The 27,451-nt window shown below is 37.9% G+C and overlaps 1 protein-coding gene across 1 annotated transcript; it reads right to left on the bottom strand.

The window, feature by feature from the left end:
- Window positions 1–27,451, bottom strand: Oli (basic helix-loop-helix family member olig). Its single transcript, XM_090401993.1, has 2 exons — window positions 26,967–27,451; window positions 1–1,005 (listed from the first exon to the last, which is right to left on the bottom strand). Exons 1-2 carry the CDS (start codon window positions 27,412–27,414, stop codon window positions 461–463), a joined length of 993 nt encoding a protein of 330 aa, XP_090258119.1. The 5' UTR covers window positions 27,415–27,451; the 3' UTR covers window positions 1–460.

Raw genomic sequence — 27,451 nt, 5'->3', positions numbered from 1 at the left:
TGAGAAGGTAAACATTTTATTATTCTGACTACGAATATACAGCATTCTTCGATGGTGAAGCAAAGCACAAAGATTGTGTGACATTTACAGACATAAGTGGTGGATCGAAACATACCACACAGAAGATGAACAACAACAACACACTCGTTTAGCTGCAAGGTTAAACACATCTTTGGGTCTTCCGCTTTGCTAGTTCGTTGTTAAGTAAAGAACAGAAAAGAGAAAAAGTATTGTGTGTGCATACCCTAAGAACCCACATTAGCAAACTGCAAACAGTTCCACCACGTAACGGAAATAAGGCCCTGAAGAACTCCGAATTATCAACTTGGGTTACGGAAAGGTCACACGTAATTAACGGCATCCTGGATGGCAGTCCATAACTAAACAGCGTGATGCACTTCCGGCTGCATCAGTGAAGAGGTCGTCGCCCACCTTCGTTTGCAGCCAAATTGCGGGGTGGTCAGGCCTTGTCGTTACACTGAGTACAGGGAGCAGTCGGAGGCGGAGCTCCCCCGACGAAGACTGCGGGAACTTGTGCCATGGAACTGTTGGCGGGCCCCTTTTCGGCAGGCACAGACGTCCGGCCAAAACCGTAGGCATCGCCGAAGCTGGCTTGCGTCAGCGTCGGTAGAGCAGCCGCCGCCGCCGCTGCGGCCGCGGCAGCTGGCGGAAGAGGAACGCCGGCTTGGTTCATGTAGGCGATGATACGGCGCATCTCCTCGAGAGCGTTCGCCTGCATCAGGATGTAGTTCTTGGCCAGTAGGAGGGTGGCGATCTTCGAGAGCTTGCGGACCGACGGCGAGTGGGCGTACGGGATGACGGATCGCAGTTCGTCGAGGGCGTCGTTCAAATCGTGCATCCTTCGTCGCTCTCTGGCGTTGATGCTCAGTCGAACGGATTTGGCGTGGCGGGATTTCTTCACGCACGTGCTGCTGCTCCCAGAGACGGAGCTCTTATCTTCCCTTTTGTCCCCGGGGTCCTTGTTGTTGGTCAATGGGGTGGAAGCTACGAAAGAGAGAGAGAGAGAGAGAGAGAGAGAGAGAGAGAGAGAGAGAGAGAGAGAGAGAGAGAGAGAAAGAGAGAGAGAGAGAGGGAGAGAGAGAAAAGAGACGAAAAAGAAATGAATACAGGAGTAGAATTTATTTTTTTTACTGTACTTTGATAAAAGCAGTGACTTTAGTTGTGTAAGACTCATTGATTGACGCGGATTCCGCAGCGAAGAATGGCGGGTGATAAATGGAGGAGTTGATAAATCAATGTTTGTGTTCGGTTTCTTGTTCTGTGATGGATGCGGGGGAAGGAGAAACACGCCGCCCACCGAGATCGCAGCGGTCACATTTGTAAAATGTTTCTCTTGATTTCCCTTAAGAGAAGCTTAAATTTATGTCCTCCGTCTCCCACGTGACAACAGCATTTTTTTTTAGCTTATCATTGCCTAATGATACATTTCTCACAGTTCTCGCTAAATAACATGCTTACAATCTCTCTCTCTTTCTCTCTCTTTGAAATAAAGTTTTCTGTTTATCACACCATCCAGTACAACCATTCGAGATCGCACGTTGCAATGAAAGGTCTTATTAAAGCATTTCACGTGTCTTATAACCTCCTCATTAAGTTTTCTAGGAGAAGGGGGATTCTTATTTTGTTTTATGGGGTTACGAAACGCACCTGTTGGTTTCCGGAGGTTTCTTGTAACTTCTTCCTAAAGTTATAAGGATTTCTTTTAACTTTGAAAAATGAACTTAAGTATACGAATTTTTCTTGAGATTTTTGTTACTATTTTTGAGTGTCAGATTTTCCTACCTCGACGCTAATCCCGTGCAAAACGTAAGGATCATAATGATTACTGTACATTCTTAGTATTTTACGAATCTATATTTATAGAGTTTTGGGGATAGTTCAAAGGGACAACACGAGGTCCAGAATGAAATCAGAATCCAAAAAATGTTTTTTTGAAACATGATACTTTTGAATCACACAATGAATGCAACCCAAAGAACACACTCCCCTACTTCCTCAAGTAACACATTCTTTCGTTCTCCCTACCCACACACGGCGCTACCGTGTTATAAGTGATCTGATCCCTCTTGTGTTGGCTGATACACAAGAAGACACCTTCGAATTAAGGTGCACAAGGTCACTGTCAGGCTTGAAGTACAGTTCTTTGCTCTACTCGCACTTTAGTATTATTTTTATACGCAATCTCTAATCCACTTAGGGTATTTCTCACACAGAAAAAAAGGGAATTACACCCCCCCCCAAAAAAAACAGTCTTGGTAAAGGGAATAAAGTCAAGTCATCACTAAAGCGTCAAAAATGCCTTTTGACCGAGAGGCTGAAGGAGTTTGTTCACACCGTTTGTCAACATTCTTTTCGTCAGTCATCGTCATTTACTTTCTGTTGTAAAAAAAAACCAAACTCGTTGCTTTTGGGACGAGGAATCCACCTGGTGAATTCCTTAGACATCACAAAAGATGGTTAATGTTCTTAGTAAAGGGGTATTTTTAGTTTTTTTTTGATGTTAAGGATCCCGCATTCTTCCATGTCATGGAGTTCAGTTCACTTTTAGCTCGCAGACAAAGCGAGGTCGCATGCGATGTAATCAATAAATTCAGATCTCATCGCTAACGATGATGTGCCTATCACAAAAATCATCGTTATGGGTGCCTGCTGAACACCCACAGTATACTTTCAAGGGAAGCTTCCGTGGCTAAAGATGTCCTTTCGACTGGACTGGGTTCGAATCCTGCTCGGAACATGAAGAATCATTAAAGGGGACTTTCAACTGAAAGTGAGTTCCGTAGGAAGTCGGAGGGGGATGAGAATGGTTTTTCTTCCTGAAAACTGGGATTTTTCATCACACAAAACAGGCCAACCAGCCAAAGAACACACTCAGTTAACAGACTTAATGCCGTCTCCGTATGAGACTGGCTAACAGTTTAAAGCTTAGACAATTTGAGTTTTAGAACTGTTAGCCTCTTTAAAAACTGCGCCTTTTTTAAATTATTCTTTTTCAAATGAAAAAGAACATTTCCTCGGTATTTAAATTCTCAATTTTCCGCCATTCCTCGTGCGTTCAACCGTTCGCAAGTGCTAAGTGAAGCATGGAGTTGGAGGCTGTAAATGATATCATCAGTAGAGTTTATAGAGACAAGCAAAGTGAAGCCAGTAGTTATTATGAGGACTGTAAATATAACTTCCAAATGAAGAATTAAAATAGGATCAAATGGATTTGAGTGGTCTGGAGGTGTAGCGGAAACATTATAGTAGAATGCACCAATCAAACAGTTCACAAAAAGAAACCTCGAGATAACTCATGAATTATGCAAAATATGATGTCAAGAAACTGTCTTTAATTGTTGGGAAAGAGTTCGCGAAGAACTTATCAGTAGAGTGATAAGTTCTTCGTCTCTTGTGCTGATACAGACCAGAAAGTTTTACGATAGTTGAAGCATTTTTTCCATAAGGGAACTTTCATGAATTGTACATGAAATGATACAAATAGTATAATTTCAGTCGACTCTGTTTTGTTGCCTGATCTTCAATAACAAATTATTACCAGACTGTTTACGTTAAACTTGCTGGAAGTTCAGATTGGATGCAAGGCATTTTTAAAATTCACTTTGTAAGTGGCAACAAAATGCAATTGAAGAAGAGGACTTCACATCAAGGAGATGTGAAGGAGATATACCTGTCCTCAAATCTTCGGGATGAATATTTTGTGAATCACTAGCTTGACAGTGACGTGCTTAAAAATACGTGGAACCATTAAGGAATAAAGGGCATCTCACAATACATTCATCCAGTTTTCATTCGTCCAGGACGGGTTGAATCTCACGATTAGAGGCTTTAGGCCATTTAATACAGCGGCTTGCCATTCCCCTGCTGCATCCCTCTTCTTGGGTGCATCAAACCGAGGTTGGTTGGTGGCAGCGTGGTATCCAATTAGGCGTTTTCTTCTCTTATCGATGTGGTTCATACTAACCGCTATTCTTGAACCATGTTTAGGACTTCTTCATTAGGCTATCTTTCTATCCAACTAATTCTGATCATCCTTCTCCATCAAGAAAATTCAAATGCCTCCAACGTTTTCACATATGTGTATTATCACCGGTCTCGTCTCTTTTTTAGTTGAATGCTGAGTTTTTTTATTAGTAAAATGTCTCTTCTATTGTAGAAATCTTTTTGACTAATTTTGGCTTTTATATCTGATTAGCTTCTTCTATCGTCTTTGATTAATTCTGTTAATTTGTTTTATTGCTTCTTTAATGTACATATTAAATCATATTGGAGAAAGAGAACACTCTTGTCTTACAGCTTTACGTATTGTTGCTGTTTATTGTTTCTATTTGGGCTTTTTGGTGCTAGTAGAGATTAAATATGAGTCTTCTATCTCTCATGTCTACATTTACTGTTTTTAAATTATGGATTTAGTTCTTGTCTAACCATCGAGGGTTTTCTTCCAAGTCAAAGAAAACTATCAGAGTATTTTATTCTGAATTGTTTCCTGAATCCAAACTGGTCATTGATGATGTATTCCTCAGCCTTCTTCTTCTTCTTCGTCTCTTGTGCTTTTAAGAGTCGAGATTTTGCCAAACAGATTTCCATGCCGTCCTGTCCACGGTTTGTTGTTTTGTTTCCTTCCAGTTAATTCCCTTCTTTTCCAATTTTTCTTTAATTTCCTTTTGCCAACCTTTCCTGGGTTTGCCTATGTTTCTTTTCCCTTTTTTCTGGCTTTCGTATACAGTTTTTGATATTCTTCTTTCTTCCATTCGATTAAGATGTCCAAAACATCTCATTTGGGCTTGTGTTAGGAATTGGTTCAGAGGTGCAACTTGAAGGCTGTCTCTTATGGTTTGATTTCTTATTCGATCTAGTCTTGTTTTTCGCGCCACTTTCCTACAATATTTCATTTCGATTGTTTGTAGTTTGTTTGTGTTTCCTCTTATTAAACACCAAGACTCGCAACTGTATGTTAATGTTGGTAGAAACACTGAACGGTACACTGCCAGTTTGGTAATCTGGGTGACTTCTTTCTTATCTAGGAGTGGAGCTTTCAATTGCATAGAATAGCTTTGTTCCCCCTCTTATCCTGTTGTTAATTTCTGTCTACTCTACCATCTTGTATATATGATCCCAAGTATTTAAAGGAGTGAACTTGTTCCAGTTGATGGTTCTCTGTTTTTCCTTAGCCTTACTTGTTAATATTTTTGTATAACTTTTAGCAATATTTTTTACGCATGTGATATCAGATTTACTGTTCGATGATTTTCAAACTTGTCTGCATTATTTATTTTAAGAATGGGAATGAAAGAGAAGTCTTTGGGAATTATTCCAATTTCATATATATCTTTTATGATCTTGAATAACTATGATTTAGTTATATTTCCTGAATATTTTATTAATTCTGAGGGAATGTTATTAATGCCCGGTGGTTGTTAGAAGATAGTTCGTTCAGCACCCACTCATATTCATCTTATAATATTGTTGGGCCAATTTCTCCCAATCTTGGTTAAATCTTCAATTTCTTTGCACTTCTCTTTATGCCATTGACTATTTTGAGGGATGAAAAACCTGAGTTTCAGACGGAAAAAACCCTCCAGCTCTTTTGCTTCTTTACATTTTCTGTTTATCATATTATTTTTAGTTGTTTATATTTCCCCCTACTTTCTTTATGTTGAGAGGTTTTGTATTTTCTTCTTTCATTTGTTAGGTTTAGAATGTCTTGGTTGATCAAATGCTTTTTTGTTGATCGTTTTCAAATTCCTATGCAGTCATGGGCTGCTTTGGTGACTGTGTCCTTAAAATGGTTCCACTTTTATTCGGTATTTATCTTTCCGCTTTCTCCTATTTTAATGATTGCATCAGTATTTTTTTTTATAGGCTCTATAGTGTTCCTATATATTCAGGTTATCCAGGTTTCATTTGGGCATTTTCCCTTGATTTTAATAGTTTTTTGAATTTCAAACTACATTTCGATAACACCAAATTGTGGTCTTTGTCTACATCAGATCCAGGGTAACCTTTGCACGTAACTTTTTACATTAATAAATTTTACAATAACGAAGCTATTCCGTGTATTTCACGTAACTCCAGGGTAACTTTTTTACTTTAATTTTATATCATATCTTGTCATAATACAACATATTTGATACCTTCCTATAACATTTTCCAACTATACCTTCTTTTTTTGGTATCTGAAACCATTTGTCGGTGATTATAACATGAAATTACTGGCTGAACTATAAAAGCCTATCACCTCTGTCATTTCCGCATCCCAGTCCATATTTTTTCATTTCTCTGCGATCCTTCCCTTCTCCTATGATTGCATTCCAATCACCCATGACAGTTAGGTTGTCTTCATTTTTAGCGAGTTTTATCAAGTACTCTATATTTGCATATGTTTTTACAACTTCGTCATCACTGTGGTAGGCATGTATGCTTGTATTCTTATTAATATATTTGTTGGATTTGCTTCGAGTTTTATCATTATGAGTCTGCTGCTATATTTTACTGATTCTTCTCCATTCTTTATTGAAGACTATTGCGACTCCATTCTTTTCCTGTCACACCATTAAATAATGATTCTACAGTCGCCACTCCGGAAGCCTCCACTTCCACTCCATCTCATCTCACTAATTCTTAGTATGGCTGATTTTAATCTATCCATTTCTCTCTTTATATTTTCTAACTTTCCAATTTGTAGGAAGGTTTTCACATTCCACATCCCAATGAGTGTACAAAGATTTCTCTGATTTACGACTCTCTTCCGTGCACAATTATTGTAATTTTCTTAGAACAAGGTTTTTTTTTTCATTGCCTTCCTTGTCCAGCAATGGCCATCTAAAGCGATTTGGTATGGATCCTCACGTTCACGATTACCACGATATCCTTCACACCGTTGTCACTCAATGGCGATCTTCCGCTGATTTGGATGAATGCTGTGGCTTCCCCAACATCCAGCTGGCTGGAAATTATTTAATGGGGATTATATTTCGCCGTGTCGCATCCCCGTCATTGGAAATATGCGACTTTTTACAGAGATGGCCATGCCACTGGATATCCTAGCACTTCCTGTTCTTAGATGCAGTCCCATTGTCCACGACTGCTTATTTACAGGTTTCCCTGTTATTCATAGCTAGCCTCTGTATCCAGAGGCCATTCCCCTATCCACAACCTGTGGACACGTTTGGCAGAATGGGACCCATTCCTCAAGGGTAAGTATCCCCCTAAGGCTAAGTATTTTATGTCTGTAGATATGCGTATTCATGGGATCGGTTTGACTATTTTGAGGGATGAAAAACCTGAGTTTCAGACGGAAAAACCCTCCAGCTCTTATTTGTCTTTAGGTGGAAGATGAATTTAATCGCGCGCGCAGGCACACACACACACACGTGTGTGTGTGTGTGTGTTAAGCGTGAAAATAGACCGAAGGATTAATATAACGATACATCTCTTTTCAACAAAGGATTCATTATTAATATTATTTATTTATTTTTTTTATTCTTTAGAAATGCTTTTTCACATTTACTGCATATTTCTTGACCTTTTGCCGTCTGCCCGTTGAGAGCTATTGTCCTTCTTGCTGCCACTACATGAAGCTGTACATCGGAAAATACGGATTCATGTTTATTGGGGCTTTTTCTTTATTCCTTAAATGTCGAATAAGATTTTAGATAAGGAATAGACCCAAGGAATGAGACAGGAAATCAATCATCCTGCATATATGGCAGCGAAGATGTGACAACAGGCGTTGACAAAAATATTATGCAGGAAAGTAGTGACTATTCTAATCCTTAAAGCAATTAACTGAATATATTTTATATGCATCATCATCATCATCATCATCATGCCTTTATATAATGTCCTGTTTTCTTATTATCTAGCATACAATACATTTGAGAGGTCCTTAGGTTTCCCCAGTCAGTAAGTTTAACAGGAAAGACTTGCGTTCGAATTCCAGTTGGTCACAAGAATCTTTATGAAGGATTTTCAGCTGACGTTAAGCTAAGTTCTCCTATGAAGCTGCCAGGGTTTTCTCCGAGAAACTCGTGTTTCTCAAATTGATTAACTCAATATACGCAAATTACAGAAACATTTCAATAGGTAACTTTATTCGAGTTAAGTTTTTGTAAGCCAAGGATGCTTGGTCGGTCATGGACCTTAAAGCCTGCAGATAAGATATAACTCATAAAGCTGGCTGTCTAATTGGAGATGATAGGCACATACCTTTCCTGATTTTCAACATTTCTCCTAAAAATAAAGCGCAATGTAATGAGGGATTTGTAGTTCGTTTTCCCTTCAGTAATTCCAACTAAATGTTGTGATGTGTGTGTCATCTGCTTCGGTTCATTCACACTTTTGTTTTCTCATGCAATTTCTACGCAATAAGATGCATTTAGATTATGAGTTCCAGGGTGGCTCTTTCATATTATTATAACATAATTTTTCTCCTCACTTATGTGCACTATACACACATGTCGTTATTTCTTTTTCCTGAGCTGTTCTCATTTGTCTTAAGGTCAAATGATAACTTCCTAATATCAGATTAAGGAGATATAAGAATAATCGCACGCTTTCTTCATTCTATTCTCTAAGTTATTCATTATACTCATTTAATTATATTCTAAGTGAGAGAATATCTCCAAAGTATTTGGAGATTGCTTGGGCGACTAATTCGAGCGATCTCTGAAGTCAGTGAAATCGAAGATTCACATTTTCCTGGTTCTTAATTTATAAATGCTGAAAACAAAAGGTAGCATTTTATTGGAATACGTGTATTCAAAGAGTCATTCAAAAAAGACTGTATTTTATTTTGAAGTATTTATTTTTAGAGCTATTGTATTCAACTCTGTTTGCTCCTGTGGTAAAGAGATCTGGTGGAGGAGTGGATAGTTTTATGAAAAGAGCAATCTCCCTCTTGGAGATGGAGATTTTCTTGGACAAAATTACTCCTTGCCTCTGCCGTAAGGAAAATTATAAATTTATAAATTTATAAATTTCATTTTTTTCCCCTCGAAATAAATACACTGGATTCTCCCTTACCTGATTCTGTTCTTTGCTTAATAGAGTTTACCTGGTAATTCCATTTTTATATATTTCATTTTTTTATTTGTAGATTAATGAAATCGGGGATGCAACATTCCCTCCGAATGTCGTAGGTGATGCGGTGAAGTCGGTGACGCTTACATCGAAACAGACAATGCGCTGCACGTGTAAACAACGGCTGAGTTCAGCAGCGGTACACACGGCCACCCCCATCACTACACTCTTTAAGGACTTGTGTTATTGTGCATTCATGGCTTTTTTTTATTTAGGAATGAATGATGAATTAGCCTTAGGAAGAATTGAGGGCCATTAGTAAGAGATGCGTGTGCTTTATTTGTATGATAGGGGAGAGAGAGAGAGAGAGAGAGAGAGAGAGAGAGGCGGGCACGATGAAAGAATGCAGTCTTTAAATTTTCGGATGAATTTAAAGAGTGTAAAATTTAAATTCAATTTCTATGAATCATAAATGATCTCCAAGCAAAGAAGGAAAGTGCATTGGTATCGTGGAAAGAGTTAGGGGTCAGGTAATTTGAAAACCAATCTGCTTTCGCAGTGCGAGGGAAAGAAACCCAAATTTTAGAGAGAACAATCCTCAAACTCCGATGCTCATCCGATAGCTTAAAACTGGTATATTATGGTTCTCCGAGACGCATAATATTTCCATAGACTAAAATCTTGCTTTCTCTCCCAGTGTACAAACGATGCCACAGCTGCGACTTATTAAAATTTACTTTATACCATTATACTGTGCATCATCTTTAGGACATCCGTAAAGTGCAATGACCGGTTAAATTTACAGAAGAGATCTCTGATATTCTTCCACACGAGAGAACTGAAAACGTGTGGCTTTCGATTCTTTCGTGGTCATAACTAGTTTGTTGCTCAAACTGATGAAAGGCAAAGAGATAATTGTTTTCATCTCGTGGGTGATATGCTGTCATACACGAGATTGATCAGTGATCAGTTTACTAATCATCTCGTGCGTGACAACATATCACAGACGAGATAAATGTGTTGATCTCTTGACCTTTGGGCAGATTGAAAGATAACGAGATTAGAAATGCATGATTGGATAAATTATAAAGAGTATAAACGTTTTCTTTGGGAAAATCGGATCTTCCTCAAGCAGAAAAAAAAAAAAACGGTTACGAACATACACAGAAATTAACAGCCACGTAGTACTGACTGTCCTTCCTCAGACATGCTCTGGCGTGATCATAATCAACACAGTTCTTCAGTAAGCGATATTGTTGTCCGTATTTTAGGTGATCGCTCTCTATGGGAAGTGTGTCAAGAGGAGGGTTAGGAAGCGAAGTAACGGGCAAACTACAATACCAAAATTTGCAGTTTGTTTTCCATAGGACAGGGTAAATTATTTGTAGTCTTGATTGGATCTCATATTCATTCACGAATGCCATTTTTTTTTGTGACATCATCAGTGAAAGGGTGTGCATTAGTACCGCTGGTGGAGTATGGGGTATGTAATCCGGGAACTCTGCACTATGGAAATGTTTTAAGGCCTGGATTCGATTCTTATTTCAGTACAAGAGGACTTTAGAAAAATTTAAAGTAAAAGATGAGATAATCTGTCTCTGCAAATACAACCTTCTTCCACCTACCCACTCACAGACTATTTGTCAGCCAACTACAGCAAGTGAGTAGGAATGACATCAAAGCCGAAACTTAACAAACACCCTGATTTTAATGAGAGAGAGAGAGAGAGAGAGAGAGAGAGAGAACATGCGAGATATTGTATGATAAGCTGTAGACAGTACCATGTGTTTCCCCATGATGAAGGCAAGGAAAGAAATCAAACGTTACGATTTAAACTACAACATTGTGTACATTGTATTGTATTGTCGGAGCGCCACGTGCTTGAATCAAGATTGGCTGCCATTTTGTTAGGAGTAAAGAGAGGAAGAAGGCAGTGGATCCCGTAACTTGATTTCCGGCTAATTTTTTTGTCTTTTCGTTGTGCTGAAATAAATGCTTTAAAAACATGAGACTGTTGAGCAATATAAATGTTTTGTATGATGTAATTCTAACAAATATATTGCAGATATTTTGTTACTTACCATCGTATCTAATCTTTTTCAGCGCCCGCTAATCTACCAAACTTCTAAGTTTCAAAGAAAATACAAACCCTGAACAAAAACGGAACAATACCGTTATAATTACTGACCTTCAGCAGTTCAATCCGTATTGACGATGCCGAACTTAGATATGAAGGCACTGACGACTTTGCTTGGAAGGACTTAGGATCGAGAATCGCACTATGATATGAAGAACCTTTGGACTTTTCAACTGAAGGTGAGATAACCAGCCTCATACAGGAGTGGTGGGATTCGCTTTATCACAACAATAATTACGTTTCTATAAGGTCAAGTTATTTGCTCGTGACAGGACATTGAGCTTTACAAGTGAGGAATGTAATAAACGAGGAATCTCTGCCTTTGGGACCCTTTGGTCCTCACAGCCATTATTAGAGGAAAGAAGGAACAATAATGAACAGTTTGCGGCATTATTATCCAGAAGAGGAGGAAGGTCTTGTTGCAAATTCATTACAACAACACCTTGTTTACTTTCCTGTTTAAAACATATTTCAGAAAGGTCCTTTGACCTTTCCGAAATTTGCCAACTGTCGGCTGAGATTCATACGAACTTTTTTTTAAACCGTTCGCTATGCTGGATTATTATATTTTGTCATGCGCATCTTTATTTCTGTAGAAATATATAAATCTTAACCTCCCATTGCCGTTATTTATTTCCATTGTTTGTTGCCTGCATTTGCGGTGTAGATCACGAGTCCATAGTTTTGAAGGATGTTGTTGTTTAGAGTTAAGGTCGAGACATCTGATGTGTCTTTTGTCAGAAGGTATTTTAACGTGGATTGCAGGTAGGTGATGCATAGAGAAACTAATCCACTTCTTTCAAGACACATGTATGTTTAACATAATAAATTAGATTCTCCAAAAATGTGGAGCAATATGATCAATGACTGTTTGGTGGAGTTTTGGATTAGCAGCAAGTCGCTTAAAGGCCACAAGGTGTCAGTCTATGGGAGTAAAAAAATCTCCTTCTGATGAACGAAACTTTTAAGAACTTGGACATTACTGCTGACATAGCTGAATGGTTTAAGTTATCAAATCTTGAGTTGCGTGTCCTGTTGACTGAGCTGTGAAGACGATACTTTAGTTCATAGGAGGAAATCAAAATTGTCACTATTTTTATGGGCAAATGATGAACATTGACTCGTTTCATCACGTTTGCTCCTTTATCATAAAACCAATTGCCGTTTGGTTGCTTTTTTTTTTTTTTTTTCATATACGGAAACAAACGATAAAGTGTGGGTTGAAATACTGGAAGTCGTTTTCAGAATTCTAGTAAAGATTGCTTAATGTTTGACGATTACGAGAACACACCCATTTCAAGTATCGAAGATAAAACGGGTTGTTAAATAAAGGGACTGTAACGAGGCTACAGACAAAGAATTTGCTCATTGGTCATTGTGTTTTGTTCTGTTTGAAAGCGGAACTATTCATTTACTTTAAGTAGCTCCAAATCTTTATTACACACTGTGACGAGCCTTGGAAAATTACATTTAATTTCGCTGAAGCCTATTTTAAACTCAGCACCAGACAGTTTTAAAAAGAGAAGTATTACAAGACAACTAAACGTCTTTCTCTGCCTCTTGCTTTAAATGCAACTTGGGCTGTAGCGGAAGAGACACTTATGTAGTACAGGATGAATCCAATAATCTGGTGTAAGCGAGTTTTCTACATCATGCACGACAAGCAAAGATTGCACTTATTGAAGGTAGTTGAATTAGTGATGCTTACCGGTTTCGTGGGTTGGAAGCTATTGGCTTCATCTTCACTGTCAACCTCTCGGAAGGTAAAGAGGCAATGTTATCGCAGCGAGTGTTGCTGTGCTGTCTTTGATATTGATATTTTATTGTAACCAATGAAAGCGCAAACGTGATAAATTCAGTCGGAGACGAACTTCGCTTTATAATTGAAAGTGAGTTAGCGGTGTCATACGGAGATGGATTTTTTTCACTCGGAAACTGAGGTTTTTTTCACCTGGCATCCAAACAAAAATAACAGGATGACACACGCAGTTTACAGACGAAAATGTCTATCATATTTAGTCATAAGACTCTCCACATTATCCTAAAAGAATGAGTATGAAAACCAAGTATATTTATTTCAGCTATTGTTTAGCTCGGAATTTTTTTAAAAATTTATTATTCTTAGCCAACTGCCATCCTGGATGAACCATCCCAGATCATACGATAATTTAGTCGTCTAAGCATAAATGGAACCTGAAAAGGAAGTGTTTCCTTCTCAATGAAAGAAGCAAAGTTTGCTTAATAGATTTGAATAGCCCCCTTGAAGGAAGCTTAATATGTTCCCTTTTGAACGTAAAAATAAAGTGACATATCCGGGTTTGTATTTCTTAAACACAGGCCTCGATGCCATTACGTTTTGATTCTTACTATTGAATGGATGCTTGTGAAGTCTGGAGATGATTTTTATTGTTCGGTGTGAGACCGCTATCTTGCAAATTATGTGACCCTTAGTCCACCCGTAGTACTACAACAGCGTGCTTACATGTTCATAAAAAACTGCACCAAAATTAGACATCCTGATCCTTAAAGTAAGCACTATTCTCTTCCAGTGACTTCTTTTGATTTTTCAGATCAAACTATTGCTCAAAGACAGGGAGACGTTTCAAAGACCCACAATAGAATAGCAGGTGGAACACAAATAAGGGCATAGTTACCAAGGAGGAACAATGATCTTTTAACTAAGTAGATTTTGATACATTCGGTAGCCTCATAGAATCTACACAGAGAAAGAAAACTGCATCCTAGTTCAAATTATACCCATCTCGAGTAGTCACTCAAGAATCACAATTACTGCGTAGTAGAAAACACATCTACCACCATTCCAACATCGATGATTATTAAAAATGAAAATTAAGCTCATTCACATGTGGTAGACAAAAAAGAGAAGGTTTTATGCCATATGTAGTCAGAAAGAGAAACAGCGCTGACAAAATTATGATAAGAATACTTGATCTCAGATATCAATATTCATCACTTTTATTTAAATGCTGGATGACTTGGATACTAAAAGAAAACTCCGCAGTTTGCAGGGGACCTCTTGTAGAGCACTGTTCAGGAAGGAATCATTCATGGGTGTTTCCAAATGAGAGAAAGGGACAAATAAGACTACAGGACAACCAAGTTTGATCCGTAAACTTAAAAGTAGGAGACAGTATTAACAAGTGATCTGTGATGTATCACGAAGTTTTAATAGAGCTTTTTGAGCAGTAGGACCTAAGTGTTTTCAACTGAAGCGAGTTAGGTGATTTTTATTCTGAAAACTTTTTTTACACTTATAGATGCAGCAGACTATGCAGATAAGATTCACTTTCCTCTCTTTACCAGTTCAATTCATTAGAAGCCAAGTTATGTTGTCGAAACAGGGGGTGGCGTCTGAATTGATGGCTGATGAGATTAGCTGGGAAGTCGAATATCGCTGTTTAAGTACACATTCTGTGTGTGTGTGTGTGTTCTTTTTAAGTGCAACTATACTGTCAATCCCACTGGATCTTGGTCTTCTTCTGGGTCTGTTTCCCCGATATCAAACTGCTAACCTTTCTTCTCCATTCTATTCACGTGACCACGTCACCTTCAGCAATATGAACTGCGCTCACATTCTTGATAACAATGTAGACTTCCTTCCTAATAGCTTCATTTCTAATGTGACACTGCTGTTGTATTCTCCAGTCTTAGTTCAACTGTTTTACTTCTTACCGAGCTCCCAGATCCACGAAGTTTAAACATGTCTTTTGTGCTCAATGTTTATGTAATTTCTCTCATATTCCATATAAATTTATTCCCAACTGGCTTCCCACCAACCAGCTTTGCTTATTCTCTTCTCTATTTCAAGATTTAATTTGCCGGTCTGCACTAAAACTGTGTGTAAATATCTGACATGTTTTATTTCTTCTATAGGATCTCCATTCCATTTTCTGCTTTTCTAATTTCACTGCCGCTTTTCATTCTAAATTTCCTAGAGCAGTTAAATGTGTTCGTTTAAGATTTGTAGGAGACTTACTTAAGACGAAATAACCGTGTCGAATGAAGAAATAAGTTAATATAATCTCTTTAATAAGATTATTCATACAGATTATTAAATAATAAGGGACAAAAGTGGTACAACCCTACTTTGACTTAACATCAAAACCTTTCTGTACATCCTTCCCAATTTCAGGTGTCCGATAAGCAGACTATTGGTTCCACATGGGCGATGACATTCAGTACCATGTAAACATCTTTCCCTGCCTGCGGTGGTTTTCAAACTGGCTCCCGTGGGCTGTGAAGCGGTTAGGATACCTATTTGGCCAGTCAGGTGGCAATTACTCATCACTAATTCCTACTAATAGCGCTGTTTGCTCTATTGCAAAGCCTTTTTTTTTTCAACAGTCCCCCAGAATACATTTTTCATTGTATTCTTTAGGGTACACTTGCTAGCAGCTTTCCCTTTTCGTTTCATTTCAAGGATTACTTCTTAACTTCCTGAGTCCACCATGGATTTTGATTTTTCTATCTTTTCACAGCACTTCGTCACATGCTTCCCTGCCTGAATCAGTCAATATTTTCATCAAATTTCGCCAATGAGTCACTAGGGTTTGGGCCCTTTTTTGCAAACGTTTTCGTTTTTTTTTCCGATTAATATTTGTATATTTGAGTCTACAGTTCATCTCTGATAGCTGCTCGACTTTGTTTGTTTTTTCAAAGCTCTCTTAGATATTATTCTTTTTTTTTAGTGTGCTATTCATTTTTTATTCTGCTTAGAAGAAAATGGTGGTAATTTCCTATTTGAGATCATGTATACCTCTTCTGTCTTGAAACAGTGTGAAGATATCACTATCAAGAATAACATAGGATTATTATTATTATATGACACCTCCAGGGAGTCCAAAGACTCATCGAGGGAGGGCACCTACTATACAACTCTCCGTCTCCACCAATCCACCAACCGCAACTACCTTCATCTACACGAACGTCATCTACCGCCGACCACCACCACCACTAGTATTTTCACAGACAATCACAAGCATCGATGCACACGGCGGGATTCGAACCCGCAGCCCTTTGGCTGGAGAGTGGATACGCTAACCACTCGGCCAACCAGGCCGGCATAACCAGATAAACTTACTGAATAAGGCTTCTTATTTCTTCATGAACTTATGCACATTTTTATGTTGGAAGAAGCTCCAGTTGAGCTGTTTGGAGCTTCGAGAAATAATTTAGGCTAAGGAAGAGTATTATATCTGTTAACTGCGTGTGTTTGCTTGTTTTGCGATGAAAAATCCAAACCCAATTTTTTCGGGAAACAACCCTTCTACTCCCGTACGAGACCGGATACCTTTTCAGTTGAAAAGTCCTTACTAAAGCTCTTTCTGTCCTATAGTGGAGAACGGTTTTTTTCGATGACTAGTGCATATTCTCAACAGAAATCCAGCTATATAATTTGTCTTTTTCTCCAAATTTACCCAAACATTTCTGTATGTCTGAAATTCATTTTTGCTCTGTATTTCGTCTCCAACATGAACTAGCTTTTTCTTTTTCTTTATATTAGTTGAACTCTGTATTGACTCGAGAAATTCTTTGCTTTTTCACCAGCTTCAGTTGGACCAAGATGAGAAACTGACAAGAAATATTTGTACTACAAATTCCTTAATCAGAGAGATTACACATGATGTAATCGCTCTAATTGTGGCGTGTATGATCTTTTTCGGATTACTAAAACAGCAGGAAGCGACCTGTAACTTAGGAAGACGTGTAGCAAACTGCTTTCTGGTTGAAAATGCTTCTAGTTTCTGTAATAACACCGGAATGGATGCGTTGGTGATACAATAGACAAATGAATAAATAATTCTGGCGGGAGCAGAGTAAAGTGATGTATATCAAAGTCGATTTATGTGACATATAGTCTGATACATCATATCAGAATAAAGTCTTCATGTAAGAGAGTGCTTTTATTTGTAACTATGGATTTAGAGAATTTAGAATTGGTTTAGATTTAGATATTGGCGCCCCTTTCTATGCATGCTGACGGAAGAAATACAAGCAGTAAAGGTGTGAAGCAGAAATGGAAACGTCAGTATGACAATGAGATACTGAATAGTCTAATTGACCTCTTCTTTTCGGAGGCGAAAATATTCCGGTCGCTCTTAGAAAAATCACAGCAAGTATAAAAACAATATTGTAGATTTGGGACAAAGTTGATATAGAGAACTCGATCGTTGGATATCAAAGTAGGGTTTCAAGGAAGTAACTCGTTTTTAATTCGGCAATCGAAGTGTAGGATACACGCAGGTACATTTAAATAAATGTACTAGGATTATGAAACATCTATTTTCTCGAACAATGTTGTGCGCATACAATCAACCATCGGATGGTGAGCGTAGAGATCAACTCTAACATACCAATTTTCAGGTTATTGTTAAAAGGGGCCTGTTTCCTTTGGAAAATGAAAAGGCGATTCAGTTTGTTTATTTTTAAAATAAATTCGTTGCATTTTCAAACATTTTGTCAATAAAACAAAGCCTTTTGTTTTATATAACAGACTTTTGAAAACTTGCATATTCTTAGTAGTTGCAAGAAAAACTTACAACAGAAACTTAAAAGAACAAACAATATTTGCGAATAGTATCATCCAAGAAAAGTGATGACCTTTTAGAAGCTGTTCTTTATGACAAAAATCACGAAACTGAATTTCCTGAATGCTAAAATACAGTACAGATGAGTTGACGTAAACGCAAAGATCACACTTTAAAAGTAAGAAATAATGACCTACATTTTCTAGCTACGTAGTCATATGACTAAACACGTCATGTTTTCAATATTGAATGTTTACTTTCTAAATTGTACGTGAGAATAGTAAAAATATGGAAACCTTTTTTGATTGGAGAGAAAAATAGTGCAAGTTACAAAAGAGAGACCTCAGATTTTTTTTTTTTTTTGGAAACATTTCCGTAGCATTTGTCCAAAGGTGGTTGACATGATCACCAACGAATCGACAGAACAATCAATACTAGCGATCGTTTATTAGTTGAAAGGTTTCCGTGCAGTACAGTAGTTGGCTCTTAATGAATTTCTTCGTTATTTTAGAAAGAACTGAAGCAGGAGGAATTGATGGTAATGTAATGGCAAAGATGTATCGTCATTCTTAAAGAATTCGTCGAATATAGCTTAATTTTAAGTCAGGAGACTGTTTAGCATTCAGATTAAACACGATTATTTTAATATTTTTTAACATTAGTTAGATCAGAAGATTTAAAATTATAATCCAACTAAGGGAAAGATTAGCAATCACCAAGATAATTCCTTGTTATACGACAGATATTGACAGTTGTGCTCGCAAGGAGAAGTCCACGCGATTTTATGATCTCCTCTGGGCAGGCGAGGACAACCAATATGTACAGTGAATTAGAGAGTGAAGATCTCATTCTTATATTAAGAATGTAAGCAATTTGCGTGAGTTTTGTTGGTAATAGTGACGTATCAAAAATAGCCACACCAGTTACTAATGAACTGTAATGTATTAGACTATAAATCACACCCACCCAACTCGGATTTTTCATCCTCATAAGAGGCAAACTGACCAAAAGAACCCATAAAATTCCTCAGCATCTTTGTCAGTTGGATACGTAAGGTTGGAAGAAGAAAATACATTAAAAATTCACATGAGAAACTGCTGTTCTTTTGGAGTTAACTCCGAAACAATTAAAGCTATGAGGCTACTATATTATGTCTGTTAATGCGTGCATTCTTCTGACTGGTTTGCATGTTATGCTGGATGCAAAACCAGTTTTAGGGAGGAAGAACCTCTGCGCGAAAACTTACCTTCAGTTGAAAAGCTTTTATAACGATTATCTGTCTTTATTAAAGCTTTCTTCGATTTAGATAAATTCCGTTGTGTTGCACATACCGTCATCAATAGTCACACAAATTTATCCCGAGTACTTTTAGCATTAAGATGAATCTTTGCAAGTTGATCCACGTTCAAGTTATTCGTTACCCGATTGCACAGTCATTGTATAATCAATTGTGACATAGAGGTCTCCAGAAGTGCTGATCTTAGTTCCAATCCGAAATACATCAAATATTATCCATACTGCTTGGATTTATTTATCGGAGCGTTTATCTGAAAGGAAAAGTAACGAATCATTCCCAAAATATGAATTATATTTGAAAATCATTTCTAGAATCCGGGATTAAGGTGTTGCAAACTGTTTTCAGTTTCTGGCCAATCATCACTAATTTACTTCAGTTTATCATTTTTATAACATTATGTGATATTACACTATGAAAATTGGTTATCACTTTATCTTAATAAAAGCTTGCGATTTCTTCATACGATTTTTCTTTTATTCTTATAAATGTTCTGCTCGGGAAAATAAACGTTATTTAGACGAGGTAATGATCTCACATGGGATGATGAAGGCATCTACTATATAAGGACTTTTACAACATCCATTCCAATGCGGAATTCGAACCGGATGCCTATTAGCGGCATGCAGATTCTTCGTTCACTTGAATATCCAGTTTTGATACTCATATTTTATGGATTGTCTCAACTGCGTGAGCTACAACACACTATTATTTTATTTAAATATAAAGAGCTAATAAGCTTCATTTCGGCAATGAAAACATTACTTAAATTAAGGGGATATTAAATCCCACATAGTTTTAAAACCGAATAAGAAACTCAAAGATTGGAATCAGAGAGTTTCTTGCCGAATATAGTAAACTATAAAGTATCGGCGACACTAGCGTTAGCAAATGCAAGTGATCCTAGTACGTAGTACAATACCGGACGACTCGTTGCAAAGGTGGGGGAAGTTCATATCGCTATTCTTAGGTATTTTCCATAATGTAAAAACACATTTCCTAGGAAATGTATGCTGTTATTACATTATGGAGGGAGGTCACTACCCAGACCGGTTTCAGCCTTTTTGGAGGCTTCATCAGTGAGTAGCTAGACCTAATACCAAAGTGTATAGCGAAAAGAACTTATATACTCTGCGAACGAGTTATCCAAACAGGTGTTAGGCCTAGCTACTCACTGATGAAGCCTCAAAAAAGGCTGAAACCAGTCTGGGTAGTGACCTCCCTCCATAATGTAATAACAGCATACATTTCCTAGGAAATGTGTTTTTACATTATGGAAAATACCTAAGAATAGCGATATGAACTTCCCCCACCTTTGCAACGAGTCGTCCGGTATTGTACTACGTACTAGGATCACTTGCATTTGCTAACGCTAGTGTCGCCGATACTTTATAGTTTACTATATTCGGCAAGAAACTCTCTGATTCCAATCTTTGAGTTTCTTATTCGGTTTTAAAACTATGTGTGGGATTTAATATCCCCTTAATTTAAGTAATTATTTTATTTATTTATTTGTGTTGTTGACAGGCATAACGTAGGCGTTTTCATAATTGAAGATACCTCAAGGGGGCGTCTCCAATAAAACAAAACTTTTTAAATGTTTTTTACATTTCTAACTTTACTTTAAAGTAATCCTTGAAGAAGTGAGACTCAAATATTTGTCTGCTTAATTACCGATAATCTGGTATGAGGTGCTAACGTCCAGAAGTAACAAAAAAACCAAGCAGGATCTTAACTTGATTGCATATGCGATCTCTACCATTGCTGCAAACACCATAGATGGACTTCCTTTGAGATTAATTCAGTACTAAGTGTAGTTTCATCTGGATCTTTGAAACTTACCTTTGAGTTGTAGTTTCACCTTCGGAAAAAAAAAGTCAACAAGTTACACAGGTGTCAGAGTTCAGAGTAAGGGGTGCAGGACTAGAGATGTTCTGAACAGGACTAATGTGCAGAATATCTCTTTTGTTAATGCTAATGCAGCAACTGGTATTCTATTGCCTATAGTATGCATGTGTTGTTCAATAGATTTCTCTGTCTCTCCTCCGTATGGGATCTTGCATTTACACCACAGGCAGTAAACTCCTCACAGCGCAATCCAATCGAAAATCCAATCATACAATAATAGAAGAATGATAAAGGTGGTTTTACAGGGAGAAGTTTTTTTTCGCTTTCTAAAATTTGTTTTGCAGCAGACAATTTTGCTCTGAGCGAAGCGGAGATAAATGTATTTTCTGATCGCTAACTGCGTTCAGTTGGATCGTATGGAGAATCAATTAGCGAAGTATAGTGCCTGAAGGAATAACATTACGACTGTCAAGTTACGATGCCATGTAGCTTTAATGATGGATTAGATAACTGCGTCTTTCTCTCTGCCAATCTCTGGTGTAGAATAACATTATGTATTATTACCAACAATAGAAAAGCTAAACTAAAATAAATTTTGTGACTGTGTTCACTTTGTAAAATTATCAGAGATGATTGGGAAACGCCTTCCACGCAGTGCTGCGATAGAGATGAGGCAGTATCGTGTGAGATATCAAGATCTACTTTTTTCCCCCATTTTTTTACTCACGTTTCGCTAGTAGCCCTTTTTTTAAGGTTCTTAAAATAGCTGATTGGCCTGGTACGGAGGCGGCAGGGTAGTCCTTTCTGCGACTCGGATTTTTCATCCTTTAAAGAACAAACCGGTCTCAGGAGAACACTGAACCGACATAATACATTTGTCTCATGTCCTTAGTTTCTTCGTTCATAAACACAAAGAACTACCAACCAATCCCAATGGATTGGTTGGTAGTGGTATTGTGGCCACAATACTTCCATAGTGATGTTGATAGCATTGACTTGTTTTGTTTGAAAATAACTGGATTCAAATCCCCATCAGGATAGGATCTACTTTTCAGGCCTTTTTTTTTTTTTTACTTAGGTTAAGTTAACCAGCTGAAATGGCGTTGGAGAATTATTCTTTCCAGAAAGACTCTTGAGTATACGCTCAGTTGATGGACAAATCATTTGGATTCCCAAAGAATCTGTTTGCCTTTTCGTTAGATCCTCCACCTAATCAAAATTATCGAAACTTGAAGAATGTTTTTGATTTAGTTTATCGGTTTGTTACTCTCCAAGGAAGTTTATAAACTTTAGCTAGGCTTAGAGAGTTCATGTTATACATTGATGTAGAACCTTCAGAAAAGTTCTAAATCGTCGACATGCTGACTACATTTGTAGGATAATTCTTTTCACAAGAAGGCTTATTTAACAGGTTTATAAGAAAAGATTTTCAGTGATTTGGAAGTGGTATTAATTTTTTTTTATCCACTGCGACTCGATTTCTTTCTGGATGATTGAAGAAATTGATTGAACCAACATTTCCTAACTGTTGTTTTTTTGCTCTTAATGATCTAAAGAAAATTTTCTCCATCGATACTTCCTTCTTTTTCTTTTTTTGTTTCTTTTCATGACGATGTATGTTTTTAAGGTAACAAGAAAAGAATCTTAATTGTAACGAATTTATTTTGGGATACATTATTTCCTGTTGAACTTGGAAGTCTTCACAGAAGTGCAATCACTCTACATTAGTTTGTGGAAGTTTACGCATATCAACGAGACACTGGACGATCCAAACCTATGAAGGATAACGAAGGGTAGACAGAGATTTCCTTTGGATATCTCTTTACAACTATGACTATAAAAAGATGAACGAAATCCCGGATTAGGGTGTTAAAAATAAAACGCACGAAAGGTTTGGTTTCGCAAGTTGAAAAACTTGGGTTAGATGTTTTTTTCTGTGGGTTAAGATTAAGATTTCTTCTCGCTGAGGAGATGGTTAATACATATAATGTATGGTTGCTTCATGGTCTTAGATATTTCTTCATTTTCGGTCTGTGTTGATGTGTTACTATATTTGCGATGGACAATTCTTTTGCAATTATTTGTATAATGACAAGCTGCATAGTAGTTCATGGAGCATTTAACATGCGTGCAAGAAAATCATGATATTAATTGTCTATAAAGTGCATAAGTTTAACATGACACTGACATGCACAAATCAGTACTCTTGAAGAATACGTGACCGAGCATCCAAACGACCACTTATAACGAGCTTCTGTTATCCTATTTGACTCATTCCAGACTACCACAAAAATCTTCGTGAGCAGTAGCTGTGAATCAGCTCAAAGAATATCTCGTTTAGGAAGTGGTTCAAATCAAATTCTTTTCCACCTTTAAAAGCATTTGATTTATTTAAACCAAATGCATTTTCATGGAGTACAAACTTTAAGCTGTTATGAGTAAAACTCAGAATAACTTTTTTTTTTTTGTAAATATTATTGGATACGTTTGTCAGTTATCAAATAATATTTGATAAGGAAAAGTTGTTATTAACACTTCAACTTTATTCATTGTAGTGGCTGAATGATTTTCAAAAGAAAGTGAACATTATGACGTAGAATAATGGAAATGTTCTTCTAGTGAGATGATTCGACAGTTGGGAAGTATACTGAATGGAGAGTTTATTAGCAACATCAACCTAACAGCGAGTAGCATCTCCTTTATTTCTTCAAACAACTCCTCATCTGGGAAAGATATCGAAAGTGTTTCTCTCCAGAAATACTGTCCCTTGCAGATTCCATCGCATCGTTAGTCATCTCCGATTAGGCGTTAACAGATCTTTGCCACGTTAATACTCGTTTGGGTTGAGGTCGGGTTCATTAAGTGGGTCACTGAAATATGTTGATGTCTACTTGTTGCGTCTGGAAATTTGACTTTTTCTACTGGAACCCTTTCCGAACAATTTGTATCATTGTTCCGTTTGAAGTATCTTTACCAGATGGACAAACTGGCCACAAGAAAGGATGCATCTAGTGAGGAACAGCATTCAAGTACGCTGACATTCAGAAGACGTTTCGCATGTACCTATACTTAACCTGCCTGAAACCTACCCAGACATCAATAGGAAAAGATGCTTACAGTGGTATCACTTGTCCAATGATTAATGTTTTATCGCCATACTCCATAATCACAACTAATCGTACAAAGTGTTTTTTTTTTCACTTCTGAAGTGTATTTTGTCAGCGTTTCTGTCACTGTTTTAATAAATGCTTCATCTTCTGTTTTTTGGTGAGAGGAATATAACTCATTACAGTCGTCGCGGAGTGTTACTTCACGATAACTGGAGTAACACTTATCATACCACACTGAAAGTAATTTATGACTCATCATTATCTCTCTCTCTCTCTCTCTCACACACACACACACAAAATACCTGCTTTTTATGTGTACATTCCATGGATATACTTGATATACACCGCTTGGAAAGAAGTCAACGGACACCTCCATGGACAAGGTGCATTGTGCCATGGAACAAATGACATATTTGTTTAGCCAGTATAAATTGGAAGAATATGATGCTCCCAAATGAGTGCAACTGTGTCTCCTGTTGAAATGGCTGCGAGAAGGGAACTGACGGAGTTTGAAAGATGCCTTGTGATAGAATGCCACATTACAAGACTATCTGTTCGATAGATTGTTGACAAATTGAGCCATCTCAGATCAGCAATCAGTGACACCATACTGAGATGGAAGTGGAGGGAGTCAACTGCAAGTGTCACCCGCAGTATCGTGAATTCCACGAGCGTGAAATCTTGGCTATTCCAACAGACGTCCTCCACAAGATTTTGTGATACGATTCCGGAAGATCGTCGAGGTTGAAGGTAAACATATTAAACATGTTGTAATATATGTATGTAAAAACTACCGTTCTTCTGCCGATATCTTGATTGCGGAGTTCCGGACATAGACTGGAACACGAATCGGCACAAAAACATTCAAAACCAAGGCTCACAAGATGGGTTTCCATGGTAGGACCGCAATATGCAAGATGCACATAACCCAACCAACATGCAGCGTCGTCTTCGGTGATGCAAAGAGCGGTTACTGTGGGATGTGGAAGCTTGGAAAGTTGTCTTATTGAGCGACGTATCACGTTATATCCTCTAGTGAGCAGATGGATGGGTTTGAGTGTGGCGGATGTCCGGTGAATGTTGCTTACCACAATGTACGTAACCCCAACTATGAAATTCGGAAGTGGCGGTGTGAGGGAATGGTCCTGTTTTCCCTGGTTGCCTCAGACCTCTGTTTGTGGTGCTGCCACGAACACTGAACTCCGAGAGGTATCTGATCATTCTGGACAATGCAATGCTTCCTACGTTATGGCATTTCTAAGGAATTGACCATTGTCTCTTACAGCAAGACAATGCATCATATCAAAAGGCTGCTGCTGTAACTGCGTTGTTTGTGGACATGAACGTCATCGCACTTGACTGGCCTCCACAGAACCGTGATATCAAACCTACTGAACAACTGTGGGATGAACTGGAGCTTCGGGAGAGGTCATGGGATGTCCGCTCTACACCAATCCAGGACCTCATTACATCCCCACAGGAAGGTAAACATACGCTGGTAGAAAGTATACCCCGCAGGATTGCTGCGAAAAGAAGTCCTACATCTCATTAAGGTGGACACCGTGACTGTGTGTTCCTCATACTGTGGTGTCTGTTGACTTCTTTCCAAGCGGTGTATCTATACCAAGGATGTTAGAATAATTCCAGGGTATACATAATGAACTACCCATTCAGTAATTTTTGGATATCTTTATTTTTTAATTTAGGTCTTTCCTATTTTGAAAAGTGTTTTTGCTTTGTAGCAGCATATTGTTTGATGTATTACGAAGGCATATTACTTCATAATACGTTGATAGGACCCTCCCGTTGTGTACGGATTGTCATTTCTTTGAGATCTTCAAACGAACATCAACGAAAACACACACCATTTAATGCTACCTTTATGATTTTATTTTATTCAATCTAAAATGCAATATTTTAATGGTAGCATGAAAGAAGATTGTCTTGTGTTTGCTAGTCTAATCTGGATCAATGTAGTTTAATTTTAGAAGTTGAATGCTAATGATTTTAACCCTGTGAACAGTTCAATACCGAATTAACTTTAAGACATTAGCATCCCTCATCACTCTTAGCGATTATTGGCTGACAACCTCCCCTCCAGCGTTGTGTTTTAGATGCCGTACACTCGCCAGCCGAGAGGAGATCATTGAATAAAATATCTTCGAGCGATTTTTTTTTCGTGAAGGATATGATTTTGATAATGCAGATTTACAGACTTCATTTCCCAATAACTCAGCAGCACTTTTCTTAAAAAAATAAGTAAAAGACCTTTCATTGCAACGAAGGGGATCCGTTTGGTTTTATTTTCTGAGGTGGTAAGCACTAAACAACGGTTCCTTCTCGTGATTTTAGGGTGTAGCTCTAAAATTGAGATATTATTTGAAGAGTGTTTTATATGGTGCAGAACATCAATAATTATAAGAAGATGTTTATATAATAATAAATCATTTGTAATTTAAATTGTTATTCTATTTAAATGATGAAATTACTGACTATTTGGTAGTTAATCAAAAAAGAGATAGAAACTCAAGCAGGCTTTTAGGATTTAGTAAATGGACGAAAACAAAGAAATAACAGAAGATATTAAATCAGTGTGGCAGACTGCTGAACGAAAATATAAGAAAGTTGAGAGAGAGAGAGAGAGAGAGAGAGAGAGAGAGAGAGAGAGAGAGAGAGAGAGAGAAACTGAAAGCCAACAAAAAAAATAAAAGATTCAAATTAAGGGATGGTATATTTGGAAGATTTCATCCCTGCTTTAAACTGAGACAAAAGTGATTTACTTTGTCATCATAATATTTGTAAAGAATTCGAGCAAATGGCTGCATTGAGCTAAAGATAAAAGGGGAAGATGTGGAGAAACAGTGATGTTGGGTATAAAAGAAAACCGAGATCAAAGTAACAAAGAGATGAGAGGCATAACAAGTGTCTCAGCAATAAACAGGAGGGCTATCGGGAGCGAGGGATTAAAATAAACAGAACAAACTTACCAACTTCGATTTCTATGTCCCGAGGGGAGAATTCGTCATCTGTACTCGCGGTCTGGTGCTCGTCCGCTGTGTCTGCTCCGTCAGTATTTCCTGCGTCGCTGGCTGACGATAGTGCTCCATGCAGTCCTACGGGTCGTGGGGTTGGGGTTCCATCCCTGGCTGGAGAAGGCGACCGGCAATGCGATGGCGGAGAAGGCACACGGATTTCAGCGGCTTCAGCTGTCGACGAGGGAAACAAGAGAGGCCTGTCGGAGAGAAAAGTCCCCGTGATGCTATATTCCGTAGTAGTGGGAGCCATCATTTGCGGCATAGGAAGGGGACACGTGCGAGTGGGCTCGCCCACCGACAGCACAGGAGGTGGAAAGATGTGTCCATGAAGTCCGTAACCGAAAGTCGTGGTCGGAGCCACGATAGGCCGAAAGGATGCTGAGGTACAATGAGCTTCCATATTTTCTCGATCTTTCCGCTATACTTGGCTGCCGTAA

This window comes from Typopeltis vanoorti, chromosome 12, assembly GCF_054136105.1.
Source record: "Typopeltis vanoorti isolate ZY-2024b chromosome 12, IOZ_Tvanoo_1.0, whole genome shotgun sequence".
Classification (NCBI taxonomy): Eukaryota; Metazoa; Arthropoda; class Arachnida; order Uropygi; family Thelyphonidae; genus Typopeltis; species Typopeltis vanoorti.
The sequence above is the reverse complement of the archived record's forward strand: the minus strand, read 5'-3'. Positions and strand labels throughout refer to the sequence as shown.

What these genes read in the sequence shown, in the direction of transcription:
- Oli (XM_090401993.1), bottom strand. Translation starts at nt 27,414, where the DNA reads ATGGAAGCTCATTGTACCTCAGCATCCTTTCGGCCTATCGTGGCTCCG. An exon ending in GGACATAGAAATCGAAGTTG is followed by an intron (nt 1,006 to 26,966) that starts GTAAGTTTGTTC and finishes TCTCTTTCGTAG; the next exon opens with CTTCCACCCCATTGACCAAC.